Genomic DNA, 27,164 nt, shown 5'->3' on the forward strand with positions numbered 1-27,164 from the left:
CTTTTTTTCTTAGTTTTTTACTCCTCTACACGCTCCCGAAGTTTTGCCATTTAATTTGGAAACACCCTGTATATATTTCAAGATTTAATAAAAATTATATATATTTTTCTGCAACACACCCATTTCTTTAATAAAAAAGTTTAGAAACTGATAATATTGTATATGAATTTTAACACGTGTTATTTTCTTCTTTATTTTTTGTTAGAATATTATTTTAAAATATCAATTTAAATCGTTAGACCTTTTTATCCAACATTATTATTAATATCTTAAAATTTAATTGCTTAATTTCTACAGATATTTGTAGTGCAATCCCCAATTTTTACTAAAATTCTTATAAAAAGATTCTTAAAAAAAGAACAATCAATTTTATGTAAAATGTTGGGAATTTTGGGGGGATTATTAATATTTTCAGATTTCATTGCGTTGAAAGTCCGACAACCATATCGGCACGCAATTATAATTTCTGAAATTAATTCATTTAAATGAATTTACAATTTGTTAGAACACTTTTTCAATTGGACCTTATCCTGCGAAGATAAATGGGCGGTCTGAAACACCCGGTATACAGGGTGTAACTGAAATAACGCCAACTAATTATATAGTGCTATTCGTAATAAAAAACTGAAATGAAAAATCCTCTATCATTTGGCAATTTTCGCAATATTTTTTTTAGTTACCCAATGAGCAATATGTCTAAAATTGACGTATAAGACAGCTTTAAGATATCTTTAAGAGTTCTTTAAGAAAAATATTCAAAATATTTCACAAAGAATACGGAAAGATATCTCAAAATTGTCTTATCATCAATGTTATCCGTTTATTTGGCAATATTTAGAAATTAATATCTCGTTAGTTATTGTGCAAAAATTGTAAAATGATAGAGGACTTTTCGACTTAGTTTTTTTATCAGGAATAGCACTATATGATTAGTTGGCGTTATTTCAGTTACACTCTGTATATTACAAAATTTATAAAAATAATTTTAAGACAGCATCAGAGTCTTGTAATTTTCAAATTCTAAGACGATTGAAAAATTTTAACTTAATTTTTTCTTAGTAAACGTTTCATTAAATAATATGCTTTATTTAATTCATCAATTTTCTATATCAATTTTTTCCTTTTTCCGTTAGTCAGAAGCTTAATTTAGAATTATTTGCTTTTAATCGTTTAACTTAAGTAATTAATATTACAATGTCTTTGTAAGAATTAATTTTAAAGTATTTACAAAAAAGCTTGAGAAATATATTTGTTATCAGGAACTTTTCAGTATATTTTTAAAATTATCTTTGCAAGACACAGAACTGTAATTTTATCCAGCTATATACATCATTTTTCGATCATTCTTAACAGTAAGCATACTCAAATTAGTGATGGTAAATTCAATTAAAATTTAATTTGAAATTGAACAGAGTTTTTACAAAAGATCCGTAGTTTTTTTTCGGTGTAACCGATAAGTTTTCTAAATAATGTGAACTTCGGAGGAAACAGGCGTTACTGTCGACCGACCTACCGTTTCTGTTCTCCAGAGAAAAGAAAAAGCATGGAAGCCGGAGACTCTTAATTAAACAATGTTTCCGTTTCCCTTTATTTCCCTTTCTTTACTTCATTTATCCATCAATTGGTAAGTATACAAGAAAACAATGGATCGCAAGATAAATAAAATAAAAACGGTGAAACAAATGGGATGCTAAACAAATACGTTTTTTCAACTTCTACACTGAAATAAAATTATCCCATGTTTCCTGTAAAATATTTTTTTCTATCAAAATTCATACGTCAGCGTTTTTCCAGAAAGTTTATAATAGATGTAATATAGCAATAATGGTATTCGTTTCGGCGAGGAAATTCTTTACGATGGATTGATGCGAATCAGAATGAAAGTATATTCGAAATACAGTCGATAGACATTTCATGCTCGAACTCTTGACTTGTAATCGAGTCGACTGTTCCGAGAGACTTTCCGGTATTTCTCTCGATATTTCTCTCTCTGTAAATCAACATAAAAGTTAATAAAAATATTTTCCAATAAAAATGGTATGCATTTAATAAACAAGCATGATTGTCCGATATAAAAAGAAATGGAATTGTTGATGATAGTGAAAAATGTTTTTTATAGCGATTTCAATTTTTCGACCGTATCGTATTGTAAAATTTGGAAACAGAGAATTACTGCTATATCTATCGAATAATTGTAAAGTGAACTCCAGGCGCTTCTATAATCTTTTAACTTCTTTACTTAATCCTTTTACCTTCGAACTCGAGAATTTACTTTGAGAGTGCATAATCCGAGTTTGTATCTCGTGTACTGAAACTTCAATATTCGTATCGTTTTCAATTATAATACAAATTTATTATTTCTATTTTAATTAATATGAAGTTTCCAGGCCAAAATTTATTTTGCTAATATTTTCTTTTACATGAATAATCAAAACTATTCCGTTATAAAATAAATATTATAATTTGATTCACTAATTTCACAACAAATTAATAAACCAAAAAATCATGTATTAAGAAAACATTATTTTTTAAAAAGAATGTTGTACGTTTATTTTTTATTTACTCAAATTCAAAAATTATTTGGACACATAAAATTTAATTATTTTTATTCTTTTTCAAAATATTAACATTATTAATCACTAATATGTTAATTCCTTGAAATACAAATGTTTCTATAGGTAATTTAATAATTAGCGCGATATATAGAATATCTGTCATTAAAAATAAGATACTTCTGATTTTTTTGTTAATTAATTTGGTTTGTATACAATTATAAAAATTAATATTAAAATTACAAAACGTGGCTTAAATTATAAACAATAAATAAAAAAGCAGAAAAGCCACACCCAGGATGTTGTTAGCGAAAGTCATACATTTAAAACATAATTGTTAAAAATAATAATAAAAACATAAAAAACGTTTCGGCCAAAATATGACCATCTTCAGTATGTAAAGAAGATGGCTATATCTTGGCCGAAACGTTTATGTTTTTATTATTATTTTTTAACAATTATGTTTTAAATATATGACTTTCGCTAACGACATCCTGCGTATAGCTTTTCTGCGCTTTTATTTATTGTTTAAAAATTAGTATGGTTTTATTGTCAAATATACTAACAAATTGTTATAAAAGCATATATGTTCTTTCAAAAAGCAAAGAATTAAAAATTAAGTATAAAGCCAACACAAATATTACGGGCATTTTCAAGCTTGTCACCCTATTGTCACAGCAGCAAACGCCGTTGAACGATTCATGAAGGCAATGCTTACGTATGCAACTGAGGGTGCGTAGGTATATTATCTCGCATTTCGTGTGGCTGGCAGCACGTACCGTCAATCACTTTGCCGCAGATCCTCAGGACGTTCGCGATTGGGCCGAGTCAACTCCTTTCACACAGATCTCAGAATATAATAACGCTGTCCCAAATCCACGGCAACCACTGTGCGATCACACTAACAATGGTGACGATCAGTGTCGCATAATTTATGCTTGTGCTAAAGCCATCCTGTGCCGTCTGACTTGCGAGTGTCATCAATGAAGTTATCTTAATACAGTACATATTTTGATAATATGGAATTAAAAAGTATTAAGAAATTTAATATACTGATTAAAAATATATTGTATAAAGTATATTTTTAGAAACAATAGCGCGCGAAATGCGAGAGAGGTAATATCTCCAATTCAATATTTTAGTAATTAGTCTTTCATAATGTCCGGCTTCATGTACATGAGAATAAATTTATAGTGATTACTAATCACGCCTCTTCCCAACCTGGAGTCGACTGCACAAGAGTGACGTAAACATGACGTTTATCCAATATGCAATGCTTGATTTAACGCAAATCTGCTATATAATGATATTACACTGACTGCATAAGCGCGCGATCGGCGAGAGAATTCACGAGACGTATACATAAATTCGCCGCTTTCGTGTAAAGCATGTTAATCGTTGTTTATCGTTGCTTCATTATACAACCGTGATCCGTTAACCAGACATGGCATAATAACTAGGCAACTTCCATGATCGAATTCGCACCAGTTATAATTGAAAACAGATGTTTATTTTGAGAGATAGTACAGCTATAAACGAGTATTATATTGTAGATAATAAGAAAAATAAAATACTAAATGTATATCGATCGAAATCTACGGCTAGAATACTGTAATACATACTAAATAGAGTAACTCTATATTCGTCGCATCTATAAAACATTTAATTTATCAAGTATTACTTACTACGTTTAAGCGGATGCTGGATCGACGGCCGAACTTGATCGAGGTTGATAGTACAGACTTTTTTAAATTCCAAATTCAATAATATAATGACGTTATATTATTGAATATATAATCTTTCATTCATTTCATATACTTATTATATGTCGTTGTGTCTTATATGTGGTTCCCAAGCTTTTTCAATTAACTACGATTACTGATCCCAACTTTGTTTCTAAATTCATCCCTTTAATATGCGGGGGCGCATATTCATTCACGTTTCTATCGCCGTGAAATAACGTGTCGCTTTTATCGCTTCGCTCGAAATTATGTCTCGGCGTAAAGTTTTATTAACGGAACAGAATGGTATACTATACTCAACGATAAGAACGCGTTGAAAATAGTGTTCATAACTTTTCGCGTTAAAATCGAGTATACAATCGCTATATTGATTTTATGATCCTGTGAGACTGATCGCATCGTATTTCTTTAAAATTGAAATATCGGAAATGTATATACTGCTGATTTTTGTGAAACGTCAAGTGAAAACCTGAAATGGAAGAGTGTCTAAATATCACCAAGTAGAAAAATGGATTTAATAGCTGGTAAACTATTACGTCCGTTGCAAGAAGCATCATTTATCTTGCAGTTATTACTGTGACGTATTTAATCTTGATTTTATCTCAAATTTTTAGTTACTAAAACGTTGTCATTTTAGTTAAGATTAAAGTATTTGTCATAATTCTGTATATTTCCTAAAAATATTTTTTGTGCATAATTTCTAATAAATTGTTTAAGTAATTAATATCGTAAATTCAAATTGTTTCCTGTTATTGAAATGTACAAGCAGTGTATTATAATAATAATGTTAAAATTATACTTTCTATTTATGCAGATGGATACAATCCAAAATATAAATTCGGCGAGAATGATACAATCGTAACATACATGGTATTACTTTCACGAAGATTCGCGATATCGCATTTTGGCCAGCTCTTTGTTGGTAAAGTTTACGGTACGCCCAACGAGAATATTTGGACACAGTGAATGGAAAACCTTTAGAGCCAGTGACTCGCAACGAATGCAAATATGTGCGAAACTCAACTTTATTTCGCAACGAGATTTAACATAGCTTTCACGAGGAAACCGGGTCTCGCAAAAATCAAATGACGAATAAATTAAATTAACCATTCAATAAAAAAATTCAGCTTGCATCGCACAGACTCTTAAATACATGATAAAAGGGTCATTTAGTTAAGCCTTTATTCCCCGTTAATAGCAGCATCCTTCGTATCGTAATTGAGAATTCAGCGTAAATGAAACTCTCAATTAAAGTCTTAAGGATAGCTGTCTGTCTAAACAATATTTTATTTTGACGATAAAAATGAAGAATTAAGAGATAGATTTCATACGTTCTATAGTTCATAAACGTTCTCGTAACTCGCACTTGAAAGATTTTATAAGCTATCGATCTCGGTGCGCGCACACAAAGACTTTTTCAACAAAAAATGATTTTTCCGAGAACATGACACACTTATATGGCCTCATTTATATCAAGTTTACATAAAGTCGTCAATTTAGCGCGTGTTTACATTTTTGAAAACGTTTCTCGCCGAGAATGTGGACACAAGAAATAGTGTGAGCTTCATCGCTTAAATTTCAACGTGCGAAAATTTCAATCTCTCCGGCCAGGATACATACGTAGGTATACGCTGATACCTTATCCAGATCACTCGTAAACCATAGCTTAGAAAGAATCCACGTATAAAGTATGTCGTTTCCGAAAGAACACGTTACGCTTTCGTCCATTTTTTAAGTCGATATCTATCCGGAACTCGCTTTCTGACAGCGACTCCGATAAATCGCAGCCGCCGAGTTGAGCAGTTGCTGTGAGATGAGAATTGTTTATGGACCGTGGAACATTATTCTCTTTTTTCTCGGCAACATGACGTGCGTGTAAATTAATTCACATATAGAGAAAAATAACTGCATAAAAGCTACTGTGTGACGATTTATACATCAGGTCCATTGAATAATTTATGTATCGATATGAATAACATTTCTTATCTACAGAAATTATCATATATTATAATAATTGTATATCACATAATTAAATTAATAAAATATTTCTTGCATTGTTTAGTATTGGTATACTTGAATAACTTTTATCTAATTAATTTTTTACTTTATTTAAATGTATATATGTTTTATTGATTTATTTAATTTTTATATTAGATACATGAAATTACAACTGGAGAATCATATCAAATGTAAAATATGTTATGACAATATTTTATAGTTTTTATCTCTTCAATACAACGCTCGAAGACGCGAAGACGCGATAACTAATAAAAAGAAATAATCAGTGAACTAATGGTATTCATGAGAATAAATGGTTTTCAATTATTGTTGATGATCGAAGACTATCGACGCAACGATTATTAAACGATTGTGCTATTACTAAGGAAAGAAAAAACTTTCCTTCGATTCATTAGTGGCACAAATATTTTTATACTAATAAGAGATGGAAGGCATTTTTGTATGAACCATTTCTGCTATTAAATTATTATTAAAGTGTCAAGATTATTATTAATATCAACTTTATTTAAAAAACATTTAAAAGTTCATATATGAATCTGAAATATTGAAAGAAAAAAATGCTTCATTATTTGACATTCAATTGCTCTTCAAGCAAATGACATTTATTTAATGTTACTCGACGTACGCGACGAACAATTTATTTCTTTCAAAAATAGAAATAGATATCGCGCGGAAACAAGTGCGTGTTTTAACACTGCAATATTTGAAATATTCCGCGAGTAGGTATGGACAACGTTTACTTTCCGCTTTATATCCATGGTGCTTAATATTCACGATCTATATATATGATATGTAGATTCGATATCAGCGATGCTTTCGCATCGAATACAGAAAAGCGCGGGCCTTTGCGCGAATTATTAATGCTTTAGAATCGATATAAAATATCGAGTAAATTATTTAATAGATAGAATTCTTTCTTCGCAATTTTTTTTGCTACATAACAGTGGAAAAGTGTAAAAGCTGTCATCTGTTTCAGAAATTGAGATACTCATGAGTATTGTGTTTAACATAGAATGTTGGCGAAGCATGTACAATATACGCCAAAAACAATGCGATTTTAATCACTATTATGTTTGCTGAGTGTGACACAGTAACGCAGTGATTGTAATTAAAGAAAATCATATCGAATAAATATTTGATAGAAGGATAAAATATTTGTTATAATCAAATTTGCCCCCATCAATTCACTTTATTTAGCTAAACTAAATTGAAGTGTTAGTTGTAAAAGTCGCGAGTTTTTTTTGCGTATACTGTATATTCACTATCACTAAATCTCTCCGAATATTGTGACAGAAGAATCAAATTTTAAATTAATATTACAATTTGTGATTACTATCCCGTTTTAATCGAAATTAGAGCCTGTCGATGTCAACTTTTTTTTAATATAAATGTGTATCAGGATAATGAGAATGTACATATACTGTGAATCGACTGATTAGAAGTTAATAATTGCTGCATTAAATATAAATGTTCTGATAGTTTAAGGATCATCAATAGTTATTCTTGTGACAATATTTTGTTATATTATAAGAAATGAGTAAGAAAAAATGCAGGACGCGTCACCAAAATACGCATATTAAGAAAAATGAGTTACGAGCAATAGAATAGAAAGCATTATACCAATACAGAAAATTTCTATGTCATTCCTAAATTTTACAAAATCTTGTCACGTATTTGAATATATAACCGAACAAGACATTAATCGCGAATAATAATGTCATCTGCAATAATTATTTTTAAATAGAATAAATATTTGTAAAGGCGATAAATTTGTTTATTAAGTAAATTAACGGAATATTAATTATCGTTCGTATGCCAATTTTACCATCGTTTTGACGAATAGACGAGAATCTTTGTTTAATTTTCTTTTTTTCGAATCGAGAAATAATTGGAAATTGCTTTTCATAGTGATTGCCTACAATCGTATAGTTTTTCGATCCATCGTATCCTGAATAGACCCGTGTAAGATTGTAAAATTATTTTTTTGACGACAGAATCGAGGTTGTTCAGCATGACATTTCTTTGCGATTCCCTGCGGTGATGTCCCGTTTATTGGGACTTGTTCGCGCAAACATTTCGCCGCAGCGCCCATGTTTCATGCGATATGAATAATAATCTATGGGATGACTACATCGCTCGCATGCTTGACACGAGCGTGAGTCAAGGATTTGTAATAACGCGATCGTTGGACATCTTAATTGATTTTAATTGACATAATCGCATTTTATAGTAATAAGATGACTGTAAAAGTATTTTGTAACGTAAGCTGCAAATAAATATATCTTGGTTCATTTGTAACACCGAGATTATATCGATTTAAATTTTTCCGAACATCGACATTCATGAACGAATCGTTCCATTACATTCCTTGACACTCGCGGTAGAAAAATGATTCAAAGTGTTAATTGTGAAATAAATGTAGGTACGTCTAATTACAAATTCCGTGGCAATCTGGCGAAAAAGCTCGCGTAAAGCTCTCGTTCGTTAGGCGACAAGAGCAGCAAAAGTTACGCAAATATGTACAGACAATGTCAGTGAGGAATGTTGAGGCTCTAGTACGTAATTACAAGCGAGGATGCGTAATTTTAATGCTTTAACTCTTTGTAGTTGTAAGACCAATTTTGCGTGCCAAGCGTTTTACTTGTAAGAGCACCGGAAGTGTCTCAATTATTATGGTAAAAATTCTCTCGGGACAATTTATTGCTCAATAAATAATGTTATTGCTCGTAGTAGCAGAACGTTCGGCACATGTTTTATTCAACAGCCACTCGGTACTCGCAAAGGATCGAGGAAGCACGTGAATCGTCGAAACCATCGAAATCGTCTGAGATAGAAAAATTTTTGATGTATTTCATCACATTACCTACTACATCATAAATTACTATATCATCATAAATTTTCATCTTTCGTTTTTATGTTTATTACACGCATAAAAATATTACGTCACCGAAATATTTTGCATATATTATCATGTAGGATTATTCACGAAACTATATATTGTAATGTGCTATTTTAACATATTATTTACACTTTAACAAACATGTGTCTATTTATTAACGAGAAATATCCAGAAATATTTATGTCAATAAACCAATAAAATAATACTTTATACATATGGATGTTTTTTATATACATATATTATTATATATATTATGCATTTACATATATATTGATTAAAAAATTGCTATTAGTATAAATCATTTTCTTATAATGTATTTATTGTATTATAAAAACGTACGTGTCAAGTATGTTTTATTTAATAGTTTCTTCATAAAGCTTGCTAAGCACGTGATTATTCTGCACACGTTCTATTTCAACGTAATTAGTTTTTTTTCTAAATTGTCAATATCTTTCTGTGATTGATATTAAAGAAATAAAATGCGTCTGTAGATTGATTTTCGCACACTATTAATTTATTTGATCGAAGTTACTTTAAAGATGTTTTTTAAAATTCACGAGCTTCCTTAAAATCACCGCCAATTGAACTGTTTCACATTTTTCCGTAACTTTTGAAACGATGCCGCGGCGCGAGATGTACCGCATCGAATATACCGTCCTACTCTGAAATGCAATATGCACGACAATGGTACCTCTCTCATCGGGGTTGAGTGGACACTCGTTTTTTGTTTAGTTTCATTATTCATTGCAAACAGTTACATACTGGTACGCACATGCACTATCGATTTACTGTGTAACAAATTTAAATTAATTTAGATTAACTGGTGGTGTAAAGTTACCTTAAAACAATTTGGAAATAAATACATATGTGTTATAGAAAACCAATTTTAGTTTCGCTGCAATTCAAAAGGGAAAAGTAAATCTATTTAAATTATACAATTAAAAGTTACTATAATAAATCGCAGTTACTTCGATTTGTAAAAAAAAAATTTATCCAAACTATAAATCAAATGAAACTTAATAGTTGCAAATCGCTATGAATACATAAATCGTAATTTTTATTCTGATTTTTATTCTTTTTTATTCTGAATAAAAAATAAAATACGTATCGTATAAAACTTAATTAAAATCATCATATGATCAATTTTACGGATTGCCATGCACAATAAAAAAAGACACACGCGCACAATACGTATTTTGATCGCAATTTGCATAGCAGATCAACACACAAAACCACTATGTGTTAAACGTGTGCCCGCTCGACCCTCAGTTTTTCTCTTTCTCTCTCTCTTTCTCTCTCTCTCTTTCTCTCCCTCTCTTTTTCTCTCTCTTTCTCTCTTGGCAACATGCTGTGCCACTACGATATGTATATATATCAGATCAATGTGTATCCATAATAATCAAAATCCGAAACAAGACGCAGCTGATGAACTCACTTGTTGTAGAGCACTATGTCAGGCCGCCATATGTGATCGGACGGCACGTGCAACATGTGAACTCCACCGTACTCCTTCGGCTCCCATCGCAGTTTGTAGTCGTACCATGACTTGAAACAGCCAATACAAGAAATATAAACATATTATTGATACCCTCCTGTTAATGGATTGCGTAAAATCTATAACATGATTAATAATGCGTCGTGGAATTGCAAATAAGTGGAACAGCAAATTTATTCACGATAAATATAATTTTTAGTAATCGCGATTAATAATTGCAATTTTCCATTGTTATTAACATTAATATTTCATAATAGAATCTTTGTTTAATACTCCGGTATCAATAATTCATAAATAAAAAGTAATAAATCTTCCGCAAATAAAGCTTCATGGATAACAAAATTAAATTTTGTAATTAATTTTACAAGTACTCAAATAAAATATTAATTTTACGTAATTTTAACATGAAACTTAATTCCAGAGATATGTGTGTGTGTGTGTGTGTGTGTGTGTGTGTGTGTGTGTGTGTGTGTGCACAAACTCTGAAAATTGAAAAATCGTAATAAATGATATCGAAATTTGTGGAAAAATTCCGATCAAAACATTTGATATTAGTGCAAGAATAGACATAAATAATCGCTTATATGTCATCAACTAAAAGATTGCAACACATTTTTTTCAATGGGTTCCGAAATATAGTTTGCTCACTGAGCGATTGATTCTTACTTATAAATCTAACCATTTGGGTTCAACCGCTCTACGAGCAAGACTGATGAGTTCCGAAATCCATCAAAAAAATGTGTTGCAACCTTTTAGTTGGTGAGTGTATATGTATATATATTAGACTGACGAGGAAAAAAGAAAATATTTTGTTTTAATCGGCCTCTCAGCTCAAAAGCTTCCATTTCATGCCAAAAGAACACCCCTAAATTTTTATAAAAAAAAGGTCGCTAATGAACGATACTTAAATCAAAGTTTTGATATGCTTAATTTGATGCAAAAATGGCTTAAATCGGATTTTAAATGTGATACTGTATGTTTTTTTGGTCGCTGAACATGATGCAATCATTCATTTAGCTTTACGATATACGCCTTAAGAAATATAGTCCGATTAATGTTTATTAATAGGGGAAAATAAAAAAATATTTATTACTTTATTGAATATGTGATTTATTTTCAATTTTTAATTATAGTAAATGTTCAAAATATTTTCCGTTTGATTCAATACATGCTTGAACACGTCGAATCATGAACTGTTGCACTCTTTTAAAGATCCCGGGGCAATTACGAATTGTCACAAATATCAAAGATACTTTGGCGTAGCATGTTTTCATTGGCAACCGGAACTTCATAAACTAAGGATTTCAAGTATCCCTGCAAATAAAAATCTAGAGGATTTAGATCGGATGATCGTAGAAGCTATGCAATTGGTCCTAGAAATATTTTTTGCTATATCTGACAGTAACAATGAATTTGTGATGCATAAGAACTTTTTTTCATGTTTTGGTGGTGAGTTAGAAGATTGTTACCTTATTTTAGTTACATTCTATATATAATTGACCATTTACTTATTTACAGTCATATTTTATTATACTTTATTATTTTTTATTATAATTTATAACTATTTAATAAAAAAATTTATATTAAAAAGAAGAGTTGACGTGTTTAATGAATTATCTACATTAAGAAGTATTTCTGCATTTGATTTAAGATGCGATAAATAGTGTGTAACGTAATATAATTTCGACCTACATTTTGCTTTTTCCTCTTTTTCAACCAGTTGTCGCCCTAAAGCCCAAATGTAATTTCTTATTATAATGATTTCTGTTGCTTTGTGAAGTGATAAAAGCCACATTCTCTCTCCCTGAAGGTTACTGTCGCGAACTAAAACCTGAGAGACAGTAGTGCACTTTTCCCCACAAATATTTCTTGTCGGCATTTTCCCTGAAAAACCCATTCTTTTTCTGTGATTCGAGAGAGAATTTATTCTATATGGCTGGTGAATACTCAAGAAAACTGCTTTTACATATTCTCTCTCACATGTTCCTTACATTCTTTCGTTCGTTCGCTCGTAAAAATTTTAATAATAATCATTTCAAAGATTTTAAAGTGTAATATTTTCCAATTTTTGATAATAGCCTTTGTCATTTGTAACTAAAATCTATAAAAATCTTTTTAGAATAACTACTCTAATATTAAAAATATATCCAATTAAAGCTTGAATTAAAATATTGAGAGAAAGAGGATAAAATTTAATTTTATTATCTAATACTTAAAAATGCTTGAGATTAATCATTTTGTCATTAGAATAGATAATATTTAATATGTGTTATTTTATTTAATTATATGTAATGTAACACATTTCCAAATTATAAAATGAAGTCAATTATAGAAATTATATACTCTAGAAAATGTTTCATGTCAATTATAGAAATTATATATTCTGAACATTCTAATATTGTGTACAATTTAATATAATTTTGTCAAAGGATGTTCTACGCAACAAAAGAAAATTTTTTTCGAAAATGTAAAATAGTTTCAAGTTTCCACTTGATACAAGAAAATCGTACAAAATGTCATAATCTGTACGTGAGTAACGTAATGTTTTCTTCCATGGACACATATGTACAGACAATTTTGCCGGACACGTGACACGCGTATGATTCCAAAAAGGATTCGAATTTGTTCCGCGCAAAGGCAGGGGGTGAAGTGAAAATTCGGTCTTATATTCTTAGTTAGTTTGATTCTTTTTTAATTAGACGTTGTTACACAATATCTTATCGCATAATAATGATTAACGCAATTTTCAATTTTATATGTGATTGGATAATTATATAGTGCAAATAAAAATAAAAATTTTACTTCATACATAAATGACAAATCACAATCCTTTTTTGCGCAATTCCTAAGTGAGTAAATTATATTTGTTGGCTGATAATTGATCAATTTTGAAGTTAACCATTAATGTAAACACATCTAAAATAATTATTAATTATGTAGTAATTATATAATCATATTTATCAAATAATAATTAATAAATATTATAGAAATAACCAGAAATAATCCTTGATTATTCCTGTTATTCGTTGATCGTGATTATTCATCACATAATTATATTCATTAATTACCGATTTAAATATTCGACGATGAAACACAATAATAATTATTAATTCAAGTTTCAAGTAAGTTTCAAGCTCAAAATAGAAGTGTAATAAATAAACCTCAAAATAAACCATAATCATCATATTATTTAAATCATCATGTGCATGATTCGCAATATTTTGATATGAAACAAGAGACTGTTGTAATAGGAAATTCATCCTTCGCTTCGCGCAAGGCATTGTAGTAGGAAATAGCTGAGGGTTGCAGCTATTTACATGTCTATTAATCACGACATATTGAGGCACATACATATATACGTATGACAGCCTAATTACGCGAAACATTCACATAGAATCGTGAAACACTCAACGGTACACACCTTATGCGTGCACATATGCGTGTACACCCTCAGGCTTCGCGACATCGTGCAGCTGTTGTACCATCGCTAATATAAACCGCGGTTCAAGTACCATAGTTAGTAATTAATTCACTTATGAATCAATTATTTCAATAGACTCGGTGCTCAGTCACCAATGCCACAAACTTCAAATCATGTGGAAACTCATTGGTTAAAATACCTATCTCTGCAAACATGTAATCTCCTTTTGCGCATAAATTTCTATTTAAAAAGTTAATTAATACATTAAATAGAGAAAAACCTATTATGATCAAAGTTTGATGTTATAGATATATAGTTATAATACATATATAGTATATGTATTTTAAATAAATTTATCTCAGAAACAAATCGAGGTAATATTTTTTGCAATAAGTTCATTACAGGTTTTAAGATGCTAGTAGGCATCTTAAAATCTTTAAATCAACAATCTAAATAAATTTGGGAGGATTATTAATATCAGATTAATTTCGGATTGATTGTGTTGAAAGTCCGGTGCGCAGTCATACTTCTGAGATAATTATTTAAAGTACATAATATGGATTAATCTAATATTTAACTTTTATCATAATTGGCTATTTCCGTACTTAATTGAGGTATAGTATTCATACAAACGGTTCTGTTTCTAATCTTAATAAAGATTAATTAATATATTGTTAAATAATATAGTAAAAGAAATATTTTATAAGTCACGTGAAGTTATGAAAAAGTTCTATTATTATTCACACTCCGCTACTTCCTCATAAAAATAACGATATCCTTTTATGTACTTCGAGATAAATTTAATAGCAGAAAACGCGATTTTAAAACAACGAAAATAGTGAATCTGTGTTAAAAAAGATTAATGCTTTTTTTCAATTGCGTTTTAAAAAATGGTATCACGATAAAGGCCCATTGTGTATCATATTTATGTCTATCGCGTTTTACATCATATGTCTTCGCTGTTAAAAATTTGGCAAGCACTCTAGAGTTTGACATTTGCGGTATCATAAATTATTTTCGCGCTCTGTGTTAATACTACCATTAATATATTTAATACTTGATACGACGCAACTTCTCGTTATACGGTTTATGCATTTGGAGGGTTCGTATAGATTATGAAGTACATTGATTTATGGACCAACATCTGGCCTCGTTAAGTAAATATTCATATTTCGCACGCATCGAGTTATAGCGTTAGTTATGTCAGTATGATCGATTGTGTGTTTATGTACGTTTTACTAATTAAATAGTGAAAAAGAGACATGCGCGATAATGATTCTTGCCATTATTATGCATCGAGCAGCAATACGAAACGTAGATAAATATCATAACGTTTTTTTTAAATCTTGATTATGAGAATTTTATTATCACAAAATTATATTATGACAAAATAATAAATGGAATTCTGTCTCAAATTGACAGATTGTCTAAAATGAGTCCTAAAACAAACAAAACTTCTAAATTATTCAGTTGGCAAAAACTATTCCGATCATGAAGAGCTGACGGCAGTCGCTTTACCGAGCAAAGGTCATCAACCCCATTGAGTCTACAATTTTCCCTCGCTCATTCGTCCTTTCGTTCCTCGGCGTTTCGCTCGATTACGCCCGGACACGCTTGCACATATACATAGGCATGTACTTGCAACTTGCAAGTACATGTGCACCATATTTATATAATACAAGGAGAGCAACTGTAGGAAACATCCGTGTTCTGTATGCCGGAAAATATCGAAGCAGAAAATTGTGCATTGAGATTGCGCGGGATTTCATGGATTTCGTTCGAAGGAAGCAAGTAGCCTTCAAGAGAGAATAACTTGTTCAGAAGACAAGAGGACAGAGGAGGAATGAACACATGAATTCATCGGCACAGTATCTCGAGCGAAACATATTTCTCGATAACAAGAAGAAACGATCTATCTTGAAATGTTTGCCACGTCGAAATATACATATGTGCGCGACATTGTAAAATCCTATCATAAGTTGTACGCTTTGTTTAATCGTTAATGAGACCTTCGATTATAGTTTGACAGTAGCTCTTTGAGTCTGAGAACATTTTTAAGCTGGAAGTATACAACACAAAGGATTGGAAGAATGAGGTAGATCAAATTTTTGACAGCTCCGATCAGATAACAAAGCGCAATGTTTACACCTCTGCGTACTTGTACATTATGAAGATTGTTGACTCTTTTAATGGAATCGATTATATTGTGTGGAGGAGAAAATAAAATAGGTTATAAATATCGCACTAACTTGAATAAAAACTAGCTTGATAAATTCTATTCTTGTAAAACATTACTCTCGTTTAATTTATTTAAAGATAAAAGAAGTAGAGAATACCTGACTAAGCTATAAAAATAAAATTTTAAAAAAGAGAAAAAGATTAAATAAATAAGCGAAGAATATCATGATAATATTTTTGCGTGAATTTTACAATTTCAGAGAAAAAGAATTAAGATTTAAAAATATTTGTTTTAAATTATTTTCATAAATTATTTTTGTAACACGTAACAAACAATTTGTATACTATTTAAATGGTAAAATTAATAAAATGATTAAGAACTACCATTTAATAAAAATTTAACTTAGTGTTAATTTTGGAAATAAAATTTTCTCGTAAATTTTTTAATTAATATACAAATGCTTTTTTAAATTAACAAGTAAATTTAGAAATATATACCTATAGTTATAACATACATTTCTTTCTTTTTCTTATTATATCCATATTAATAGATATCAAGTAACAATGTTAAAAATTAATACTCTTAAATAATTTAATAAAAATTGTATTAAATTCTACTTAAACTTTTATTTGCTTCAGCTGCAAAATTCTTTGTACGCGTTAACAAATAACTTGTGGTTAGAAAAAGTATGATGATATGCGGACAGCGTGCCATGTATTAACGCTTAAACTAAATCCTTGCAGATTTCACCATTTATGTCGCTGCTGCCACGAACTGGTCGTAAATTACATATTTGTACAGCGTCATGCCAAAAAGCACGTCTAGTTTTATGATAACTTTGTGTATAAATATTAGCATTTTCGCGCGTGGGAAAATGGGTGAAACTCGGCAGCTGCGTCAGACGCGTCCGAAGCTAAATGTGCTCCCTAAAATTCCAGCGGCCAGGATCGCTATGTCACGCAGTTGGGAAATGCACACGAACAACGTGATGGAAATATCCATATAACATATCATCGTCTAAATCGCATTACATGCATCCCGAAATATAATTAAATTATTACTACTTTACGCGTTCCTATTAAAATAGAATTTTTAAAGTTATTGGATTTATTTTATCGTTTTTATCTACACAATAATTTTTTAATTGATTGAAAATCGCGTGAGATATTAAACATCAACACGTTTTAATAATAGAAATTTCTACTTCACGAAATCTCATTAAGATTTATACATGCGAAACATACTTTGGTTTTTTTTGTAACATAGATACGGATATTTCGTAGCTGGATGATAAATTCAATCGAGATATGACTCGGTTTCCTCGCAGAACACGCTGAGAATAATTTCGTTCGAGAAGAGAGCTCAAGGATCTCCTCTCGTGAGAGAAACTTCGTGAAAATTCGATTGCCCCGCGGCCGTTAATTAGTGGCCAATTATCGCGACGAGAATCTGCAGATGGTGCGGGATCCAACGGGAATTTCTTCCAGACAGGATTCAATCAAAGTACTGAGAGGTCTAAAGAGAGTTCACGTTTTTACACGACTATTAGTAGATCGAGAGATTGGTGAAAAGTAAAGTGAATGGTCGCTACTGATTAAAACTATTGTTTATGTCAACTACGATCCATTGGATCTAAGGTTAAAGAAGCGTATCAATATCATACGATTAGTTAAGTTACCAAATTTAATTAAAATTAAAACGCAATTCATATTTTTGAAAACTAAATACTGAACACGATAATTTTAATTAAAATTATAATTAGATTCGAGTCAAATTTCACGCAATATAAAGCTTTAAATATATTTAAAAATTTAGATCAGAGCATACAAAAAATATGTAAAATTTAAAAACTATTTATGCTTATTTTTTAATTACGTACAGTATTTATTCCCTATTATTGTGTTACATTAATATAAAAATATTTTAACGTCGACAATTTAACCTGATTTCATTTATTTACGAGCTTGTCTTTGGAATCTCGGAAAAAAGTTGTCATAGAAATTCGAGAATTGTTTCAGCTGGAGATTATGCGTCGGTGCAATCAACGGAAATAAATTCGAGCGCGAGTACGAATGTTTATGTGCGAGCTGCATTTTTATGTCGACGTTGGCGAACGTAAATGAAGTTTAGATTTATGTGTTTTTCGGTGTGCTTCGCCGTGAGATGATAGGGAGACTAGCAGGAGAGGGTGGAATATGTCGGAATTGTTTTCGGGAGCGGAGTCGATAGCACCTCTCTCGATGCAGCTTCTCCCTCTGCGACGATGCAGCTTTCTCTCCCTCCTCTCCGCATCCGACCCTGATGGGGTGGAAAAGTGCATCCGCCTGAAAAGTTACGCGAAACCAATCTCTCGTTTCAAAGAAGAAGCTCCGCTGAGAATTTCGTGCGACGACATAGCAATTAACGTCCGCGAATTGAATCGGTGATCTCGAGAGAGGAACGCGAGTCAGCGCCGTTGCTAAGTTTACTTTCGAGAAGTTAAAAAGTGAGCTTGATAAGGGATGACGTTTTCACCGATTACGTCGATTAAGTAAGAAATGAGTCTGAAAAGGAACGGGCAAATTGGCACACTGCTAATAATTCGCGATGTTTTCGCAAGGATTGGATATTGAGATAAAAATAAAAAGATTACGCTTACAAAACGATCGAACGATCTTGCTAAGAACTTCTCGTTTTTTGAAAGTTCTCCAACTTTCTAACTAGTAGTACAAGAGACATAGAAAAAGTTATATTTACGCATCCCGGAGGAATCTATAACTATATAAAGTTTAAACAGAGAGTAAGCTTTCGTACGGCTAACTGAACTAGTTCTCCCATGCGATTCGACGACAAGTCTTGTTTTATTTAATACCTCGGTCGACGGCGTGCTAAAAGTCGATGTTTCGCACGGAGGTAAACGTGCTGTCGTAAAAGTCGACTTCGCAGAAGGTGGCGATAACCGTTTTGGTTCACGATGCACGTTGATACCACGATCGGGTACGAAGTTCTCGTCCGCGAACATGACGAAGACGTTGCTTCCTCTAGGAAAATGCTAGAAGCTAACTTCAATATTTGCTTCTCGACATTACCGTGTATCGAAAAATTTTTGCAAGCATAAGCGACGTTATTATCGGAACGTTATTACTGTCATAACACTGCAATCGCATTGTTTAATATCTCAAACAAATCGAAACGGAAAAAGATTTTTCGATTAGGATACACTTTCAAAGAGGAAGTGTAAATCATACACAACATAGTGAACGGATAAATTACGTTGTAAGACAGAGAATCATGTGCATCGAGAAAAGATTTGCAAGACCCGTTTGCTCAATGTTGCGAGAAAATTTACTTGGCGCGTCGCGGTGCGGAAATCTTATAACCACCTGAAAAATCTGATTTATTGTAAGTGCTCGGTGTATATAGCGTACGTTGTATCTAGATAGCGCACATTTCCGGAGCAAGCTCCCTGCGGTAACAGAATTTCGAAAAACAAGTCTTTGCGCTGTTCGCTCGGGAACCCGATTTATTTATACAACGACGTTAGCTTAGGAAGAGGGAAGGATAAAAGATTATCAGTCACCTGAAGCGTAATATGCGTTGTCGGCATGCTAACTTTGTTATCCGGTATCGACATAGAGAATCGAAAACCAGACTGATGAGAGCGAACGACCTCAAAGTACAAAAAAAGAAGAGGAAAAGCAGAGGTAGAGATAGACGGGAGCAAGAAGAAAATAATGGAGCGGAAAAAGAGACAGAGAGAGAAGAAGAGGAAAAGCTGAACTATAAACGATGGATAAAAGAGGAAGAGAGATCGAGGTGGGGTAGTAAAGAGAGCTCCAATGGGCAAAGAAGCAAAACAATAAAGTACGAAGCCAAAAAATGGCAGAGAAAAAATAAGACAAATTTAAATCGAATGTAAAACGTGAAAAAAGGCAAGGAAAATAAATAATGGTGGATAATACGTTATTAGGAAATAGTAGAAATGAGAAAGGAAGCCGCGAAACGTAGATCAAACAACCGAGACTCAAATAAAAGAAAAAAGAAATGAATGTAAAGTACATTAATCCATGTTATAAAATAAAGAAGGATTATTACGAATAGTTGGAGGCAAGGAAAAAAAATAGACGTATAATTAATCATAAATATGAATAATGCATTTAATACCTGCACTTACAAAGAAACTTAACAATTACAATTTATTGACTTTTTTCTCTTTCTTACATAATAAAATAATTCAACAGTATTAATTATTATAAACAAACAGCCATAAAATATATAGTAGTATATATTTTATACGTACGTATATATATGCATATACTATATACATATATTACATTACTACATATTTAATATTTATATACATAAATATATATTATATATTATATTAAATACGTAAAAATATAATATGATATACATTTTTCATATACAGGGTGTGTCCCGTTTGTGTAGATAGAGCGGACTAAACTGAGTCGAAAAGTTCTTTATCATTTTGCAATTTTAGCAATGGTTAACGAGATATTAATTATTAAAAATCGCTGAATATTGGTTTTCAATAACTTTTTACTCAAATACTATCAACAACTTTACAGGAAAACAGCAAGAGACAAAAATTGTTTATTTTCTTCTCATAAAGATTTGAGAATTTTTGCAGAATTTTTTCAAAATTTTTTAATACCGTATTTTTTCATGTTGGTAAGAATAAGAAAATGCAGTAATAAAAAGTTGATAAAAAATTCTGAAAAAATTCTTAGATTAGAGATTCTATGAGAAGAAAATAAATGATTTTTGTATGTTGCAGTTTTTCTGTAAGGTTGATAGTATTTAAATAAAAAATTATTGATGACCACAATATTTGGCAATTTTTAGTAATTAATATCTTGTTAATTATTATGAAAATTACAAAATGGTAGAGGACTTTTCGACTCATTGTCAGTTTAGTCCGTTCTATCTACACAAAAGCGATTGGCAAAAACTTACGGGACACTCTGTATATATGTATATGTATATTATAGGTAATTTAATTTTGAGAGAAAAATCAAAGGATATAAAGACAGACCGTAATTAGAGTGCCTGATGAAACACGTAAGTGATACGCGAGCATAAAAAAAAACAGTAAAAGAAGGAGCCTGGGCGAGAATGCGAACAAGGTGTTTGCAGATAACAGGATTGTTGATGTTGTGCTGTCGCTATCAATTTATCTTCGACGTATTGGCTGCTGTCTGTCTGAATCACTAAAAAAAACGAGATTTTGTTACAGACTAAGCCCTCGCCCTCGCTCTCGTTTGAGATATCGGTTCCACTACCTAACAGAAAATCCAGCGAAAGGAGCCTGTGAATATCATTTTCTTCTCATAAAGCTTAAATTTACAAAACACTGAGGAAGAACTAAATAAAATTAAAGTTCGAGCGTGCATTATTATTGTAATTGTAAGAAACCCGAGTGGTAAATGTATTTGGGCGTTCCAATGTTCTATATTGGGCCTCGTGGGGAAGGTCGTGGCATGCCAGTATCGGAAATCTAACCGGGTGCTACCTAGTATTTCATCTAGGCGCTAGACAGAATTATGCTGGGGGTATCAAGATGGGAAAACTAGCCGGGGGCTAGCTAGCGCCCGGCCGATAAGGCAGGATCATAATAACCATGGTAGAAGTATAAGGGTATGCTCTTGCTCATGGCCACACCCACTGTCCAATCAAAATATGTAGCAAGCGTACGTCATCATTAAGCGCGAAATTCGAACGTATGCTTTTAAGCATGCCTTTCAATCCGAAAAATTTTCCGACTCCTTTCAATCCGACTCATTTTTTGTCTTATGATAATTTCCGCATTCTTTAACCGCACAACGTAGTATAGCCGAAGGTTGGCCGAATGTGACGTATGCTTGATACATGCGTGGTCTACCATTGATTGAGCATACCCTTATACTTCTACTATGATAATAACCATTTTTTAATATATTTAATGTTATTCAATAATATGAAGTAAGAAGTAAGAATAAGAAATTGACCAATCATTCTTCTCTTAAATATATAAGTGTATTTAGAAATAATTTTATATATTGACTGATTACTTCCCGAAAATAAAGACTGTCCTTTAATTTTATTATTCGAATAGGCCATTAATCAAATATTTCACGTTGCTCAATTATTCACGAGAATGACGACATAAAAATATTGCATACTAAAATTACAACATAATTCCCATATGTCGGTGCTTGTGCGCAATTTATCAATAATTCTATACTTCCATTAAGGTCAATTAATCGTTTACAGCTCTCCTGCTCCGCTAGTTCGTTAAAAGCGGAGACATATGTGCGTGTCAACGGTTCTGCGATATCCTTTTTCCTTTTTTTTTTTTAAATTGCAATCCCATACAATTAAGTAAGTTCCCAAGCCAGCTGGCGACGTATTTCACCGCGTAGTTTAATTCGTTTTCGTGCTCGGGCAAGGAGAAGTAATTTCGCTTGCGGATTCGTCAATATGTACGAGGTCGATTTTACGGCAAAATTAAACTGCAACTCAAATGTACGAGAAAAGCTCTCTCAAATATTTCGCTGTTTCGTCAGAATAAATCGCATAGGTACCGCCATGCCTACCTACATTACATAAGAAACTTTGCGATTCATATCAGGAAATATTACGTGACAAGTCTCTCGAAATTTCGACATCTCACGATACAGTTAATATTCTATAACTTTTCACTATTGGAAATATTCTACTTCTACTATATCTTCTAAAATATAAGAATTATGAAGTTATAATAAAATAGTACAAATAAAAATTATCATTTTTCTTGTAAATGATAATTTACAAACATTTTCTCATATTTCATACTTTTTCTGGGAAATTTTTAACATATTCAGATTTTTTATATGCAGACTTTACAAAATGTTCTTTTGTATTTATCATATACGAAACTTTCTCTTCGTGCGTATGATAGACGATGAAACAGACGTGAAAGAGAATGAGCGATAAGCAGGATAGGAGAAGAATATAAACTTTTTATTGCGAGCCTCCGTAAACAAACTATCGTAATAAAAATTGAGAAAGTTTCACATATTCGCATAAGGTTTAAGGTGGTTGTATCGCAAAATGACTTTTCTTAAGATTTGTTTGAAGTTTTTACTATTTGAAGATAATGATATTCTCTATACATACTCGTACGTATCATTTTGAGGGAGGGTAACCAGGCATGTTCAAAAGATAATTGCATTTGAAGTTAGTATTTTTAACATGTGCTAGACAAGGAGTTCCCTGTGTTAGACAAGGAGCGATAGTATATTTTCAATTATAGCGTAAAAACAATATTTAAAAATTCGCTCAAAAACTAGAGAACTATAGATTAATATAATACGAATCTCCTAAATAGAAGAAAATCGGGGTAACCAGGCAAATATTAATTATAAAACCTTAGAAAGTTACTTTACTACTTCACTAATATCCACTTCCCTTATCAACTCATTCTCAAATACCGGCACACAGTAGGAAAATAAAAATTACTGTTAAAAAATTGCTGAAGATCGCAACTTTTGAACAGTAACTTTTTTTTTTCCCACCGAACGGCGCCCTCATACGCTGACGCTTCGGGGATTGCCCTCCCACAGGCCGCCTCTATGCGATACAATGGCTACGTTTACACCGTGCATTTAGGCCACGGCCTATACAATAGACGTCCTTGTTTATCCTGTATATTAAACAAAGACACTTATCGTATAGGTCGCGGACTAAGCGCACGGTGTAAACGTAGCCAATCTCACCTTAAATATTCTATCTGAGAATTACCTATAATTTAAATTACAATCATGAGATTAACAGATGTAAAGTCCCAGACACAATGCAAGGAAATAGCGATAGCGGTACAAGTAATACGATTTCAACTTATTAGAGACTGTGTATTCAAGTGTATTCGACTTTTGATAGAATGAAATTGTGTTATTTCTATTGTTATCGCTATTCTCTTGCATTATGTTTGCTTAAATCATATGATTTATATCTAGAAATTTAGAAATATCTCTACTTTCAATCGTTTATTAGTGCATTATCATTAATATTTGTTCATTTTTCCGTTAAATGGAAATAAAATTTCAAAAACAAAAAGGCAAATATAATAGCAACATTTTTAATGTAAAAATTTTCTTCTATTATCATTTACTTTTATATTTTTTATAAAGATGTCATTCATTTTCATAAAGAGTAAAACTTGGAAGATAATAAAATTAAATTACACGGTAATAAAGAAAAATTTACGACAAACGATGCTGACGTTTTAATAAAAAAGAGAAGTTATGTGCTGCATGGAACACATCGGAAGCCCAGTTGTTGACACTGCCTGCAGCATGTACTATTACATCAAGACTAAATCAATTATACGGTTATACATCTGTATCAGAATATCATGTGATCAAAGACGACTGTAACTAGAAATTAGTGTATAGTTTCTGGGCTGAAACTTCTTTGTCGTTAGAAAAATGTTTTTATGTTTTAATATCATTTATATTATAATGCAGTTTCTTATGGAATAATATTACTTACAAGAGAAGTTTCACAACTGTCCGGAACCGATTTGATTCTCCATGAAATATGTTGTTAAACATGAAAATCTAAGAGACACGTATTTTTTTTATACGTGCGCTAACTCATGTTTAAGGGATGAAACACCCCTTTGAAAAAAAAAACGGTATATCTGTTTCGAGCCGAATACCGTCGGAAGTATAAAAGATGGAAAAAAATTTTTTATAGAAAGTTATAGAAAAATATGTGTCTCTTAGATTTTAGTGTTTAACAACTTATTTCATGGAGAATCAAATTGGTTTCAGACAATTGTGAAACTTCCCTTGTAAGTATTTCAAATATATTCCTCATCGGAGAGAATGAAAATTTTTCTATTAATTTATAGTCTAAATATTAAATCGTCATATGGCGAGATATGGTACTATTATAAGTACTCTTAAATAATCGTTAATAAAGAATATCTATTCAAATCTTCCAAATGACGTTTATTAATTTTTATCTTCTTAATTGTACTGGCCCAAAAAATTATTGTCACTGTATCTAGCTGAATTTTTAAATAATTTAATAAAACCGTCTGTCTTTTGTCACGTTTAGTGACGATTCGTTGGCCGTTTAAAGAAATGAAAACGTAAAACGGCATAATGATTGTATTTTACTTTTGTATGGAAAAAGCTGTACATGAAAAGAATAATTTTTGACATTTTACCAATCAGTTTGAACGTCCTACATAATTATTTTGATAACATAACAAAATTATTTTCAGACCTATATCTAATTAAATTTTTAGATACTTCAGCAAATCCGTTTTACCTTTTATTATATTTAGTATGATAAAGATTCGTTGGCTATCTAAAGAAATAAAAATATGTAGCGACGTAACAACAGGATCGGTATGGACGATCCTGAGAGAGGCGGAATGACAAGGGTGTATGCCGACACTAACAGCAGGCGAGGGTGTTGGCGGCCGGTAGCTCTGTGAGGATGGAGGGTGGTTTCGACGTTGAAGGATGGCACGTCGCTCTGTGAGACGCGTCGGGAATGCTTTGCCATGTACACGTACAATACGCGTTTAGACAGAAATGTAACTCGTGCTGCAAACGGGTTGCATCCCCGACCAGACGATTCGCGGATTGTATGGTTCGCGTATGAATCGTTTTCGTATACTGCGACGAATAACGTTCGATGGACCAACGTATATGTACCTCCGCGATTTTATTGGATTTAACTATGAAACTGATGTAACGTCAAAGCCGTGCTTTGTTCCAAAGCATTCAGTGTGAGCGAATTTTGTTGTAATTGAGAAAGAACACATATAACGCTGTTAGGATGTTAACAGTCATTTTAAGGGGGGATTATGGTCTAGAAACTTGATTTTTAGGCTATTTTCACAAATTTTTTTTGAAAAGTTCGTAAAGTCTATTCAAATAGCTTGTGTGGACCAGAATCTCCTCTTAAAGATGAATTCAGCTATCTGTCAAAATTTTAGAAATGATTCTATATAGCAAAATATAAAAAATCATATAACTGTATGGTTTAAAAATCACAAAATTATAATATACATATAGATAAGATATTACTACAATGTCTTTTAATTATAATGAAAATTAGTTTTGACTAGACAACGTCTAATTATTATTTATATAGAGGCTCACTAGTTTTAACTGTATGTTTCTATGAATATTCTTTTTTTGTCTTATTGAATATGATATGAAAAATTTATTTCAGAGATTTATCTATTTCAATATCATTCTATATATAGAATAAGTATCGTAACGACACATAATTTAATACATGTTAACAGTGCATTACGGATATTAATTAAAGTCGAAAATGTCATAATAGTTTCAAAGTTATAAATGTTCGAAGTTGGTCAATAATATCGCACACATAGTTTCTACTTCAAAGTTATAACTACATGTACATGTATACCGATCTGTTGTTAAACATTTTAACACATGTTCGCAGTAGTATTGATTTTTATTGCTCAGTTAATTTCTTGGTGAAATGAAATCAAAAGATAAAATCAATAATCAGTAATAACTGAAAATGATAAATATACATCGTTTATTTCGCTATATAATAGCTCATATAATTCTTCTTTACTAAATCGCATTGCATATATGATGAACTTTATCATGCGATTTAATATTTAATATTTTTAATAAAATTTTATCCACGAATAAATTGCTAAATATTCCATTTATAATTATTACTTCGAAATACATTCATTAAAGTTTATTTTGCTTAACTTTAAATCATTACAAAAATCAACAATGAATAAAGATTAAGCTATGACAAAAAATAGATATGTACATATATTTTATATTGAAATACTTAAGCACTAAAGTTTGTTTCGACCAAAAACAG

The 27,164-nt window shown here is 31.4% G+C and overlaps 1 protein-coding gene across 1 annotated transcript in view; it reads right to left on the minus strand.

Moving 5' to 3' along the window:
* The window catches only part of nAChRalpha4 (nicotinic acetylcholine receptor alpha4), a 197,192-nt gene that overhangs the window by 104,878 nt on the left and 65,150 nt on the right, over positions 1 to 27,164 (minus strand). The window contains exon 4 of the mRNA XM_018457315.1: positions 10,648 to 10,757. Within this exon, the coding sequence (XP_018312817.1) occupies positions 10,648 to 10,757 (110 nt within the window). The remainder of the gene's footprint in view (positions 1 to 10,647; positions 10,758 to 27,164) is intronic.

This window comes from Mycetomoellerius zeteki, unplaced genomic scaffold (genome assembly GCF_001594055.1).
Source record: "Mycetomoellerius zeteki isolate Tzet28-1 unplaced genomic scaffold, Tzet1.0 scaffold114, whole genome shotgun sequence".
Classification (NCBI taxonomy): domain Eukaryota; kingdom Metazoa; phylum Arthropoda; class Insecta; order Hymenoptera; family Formicidae; genus Mycetomoellerius; species Mycetomoellerius zeteki.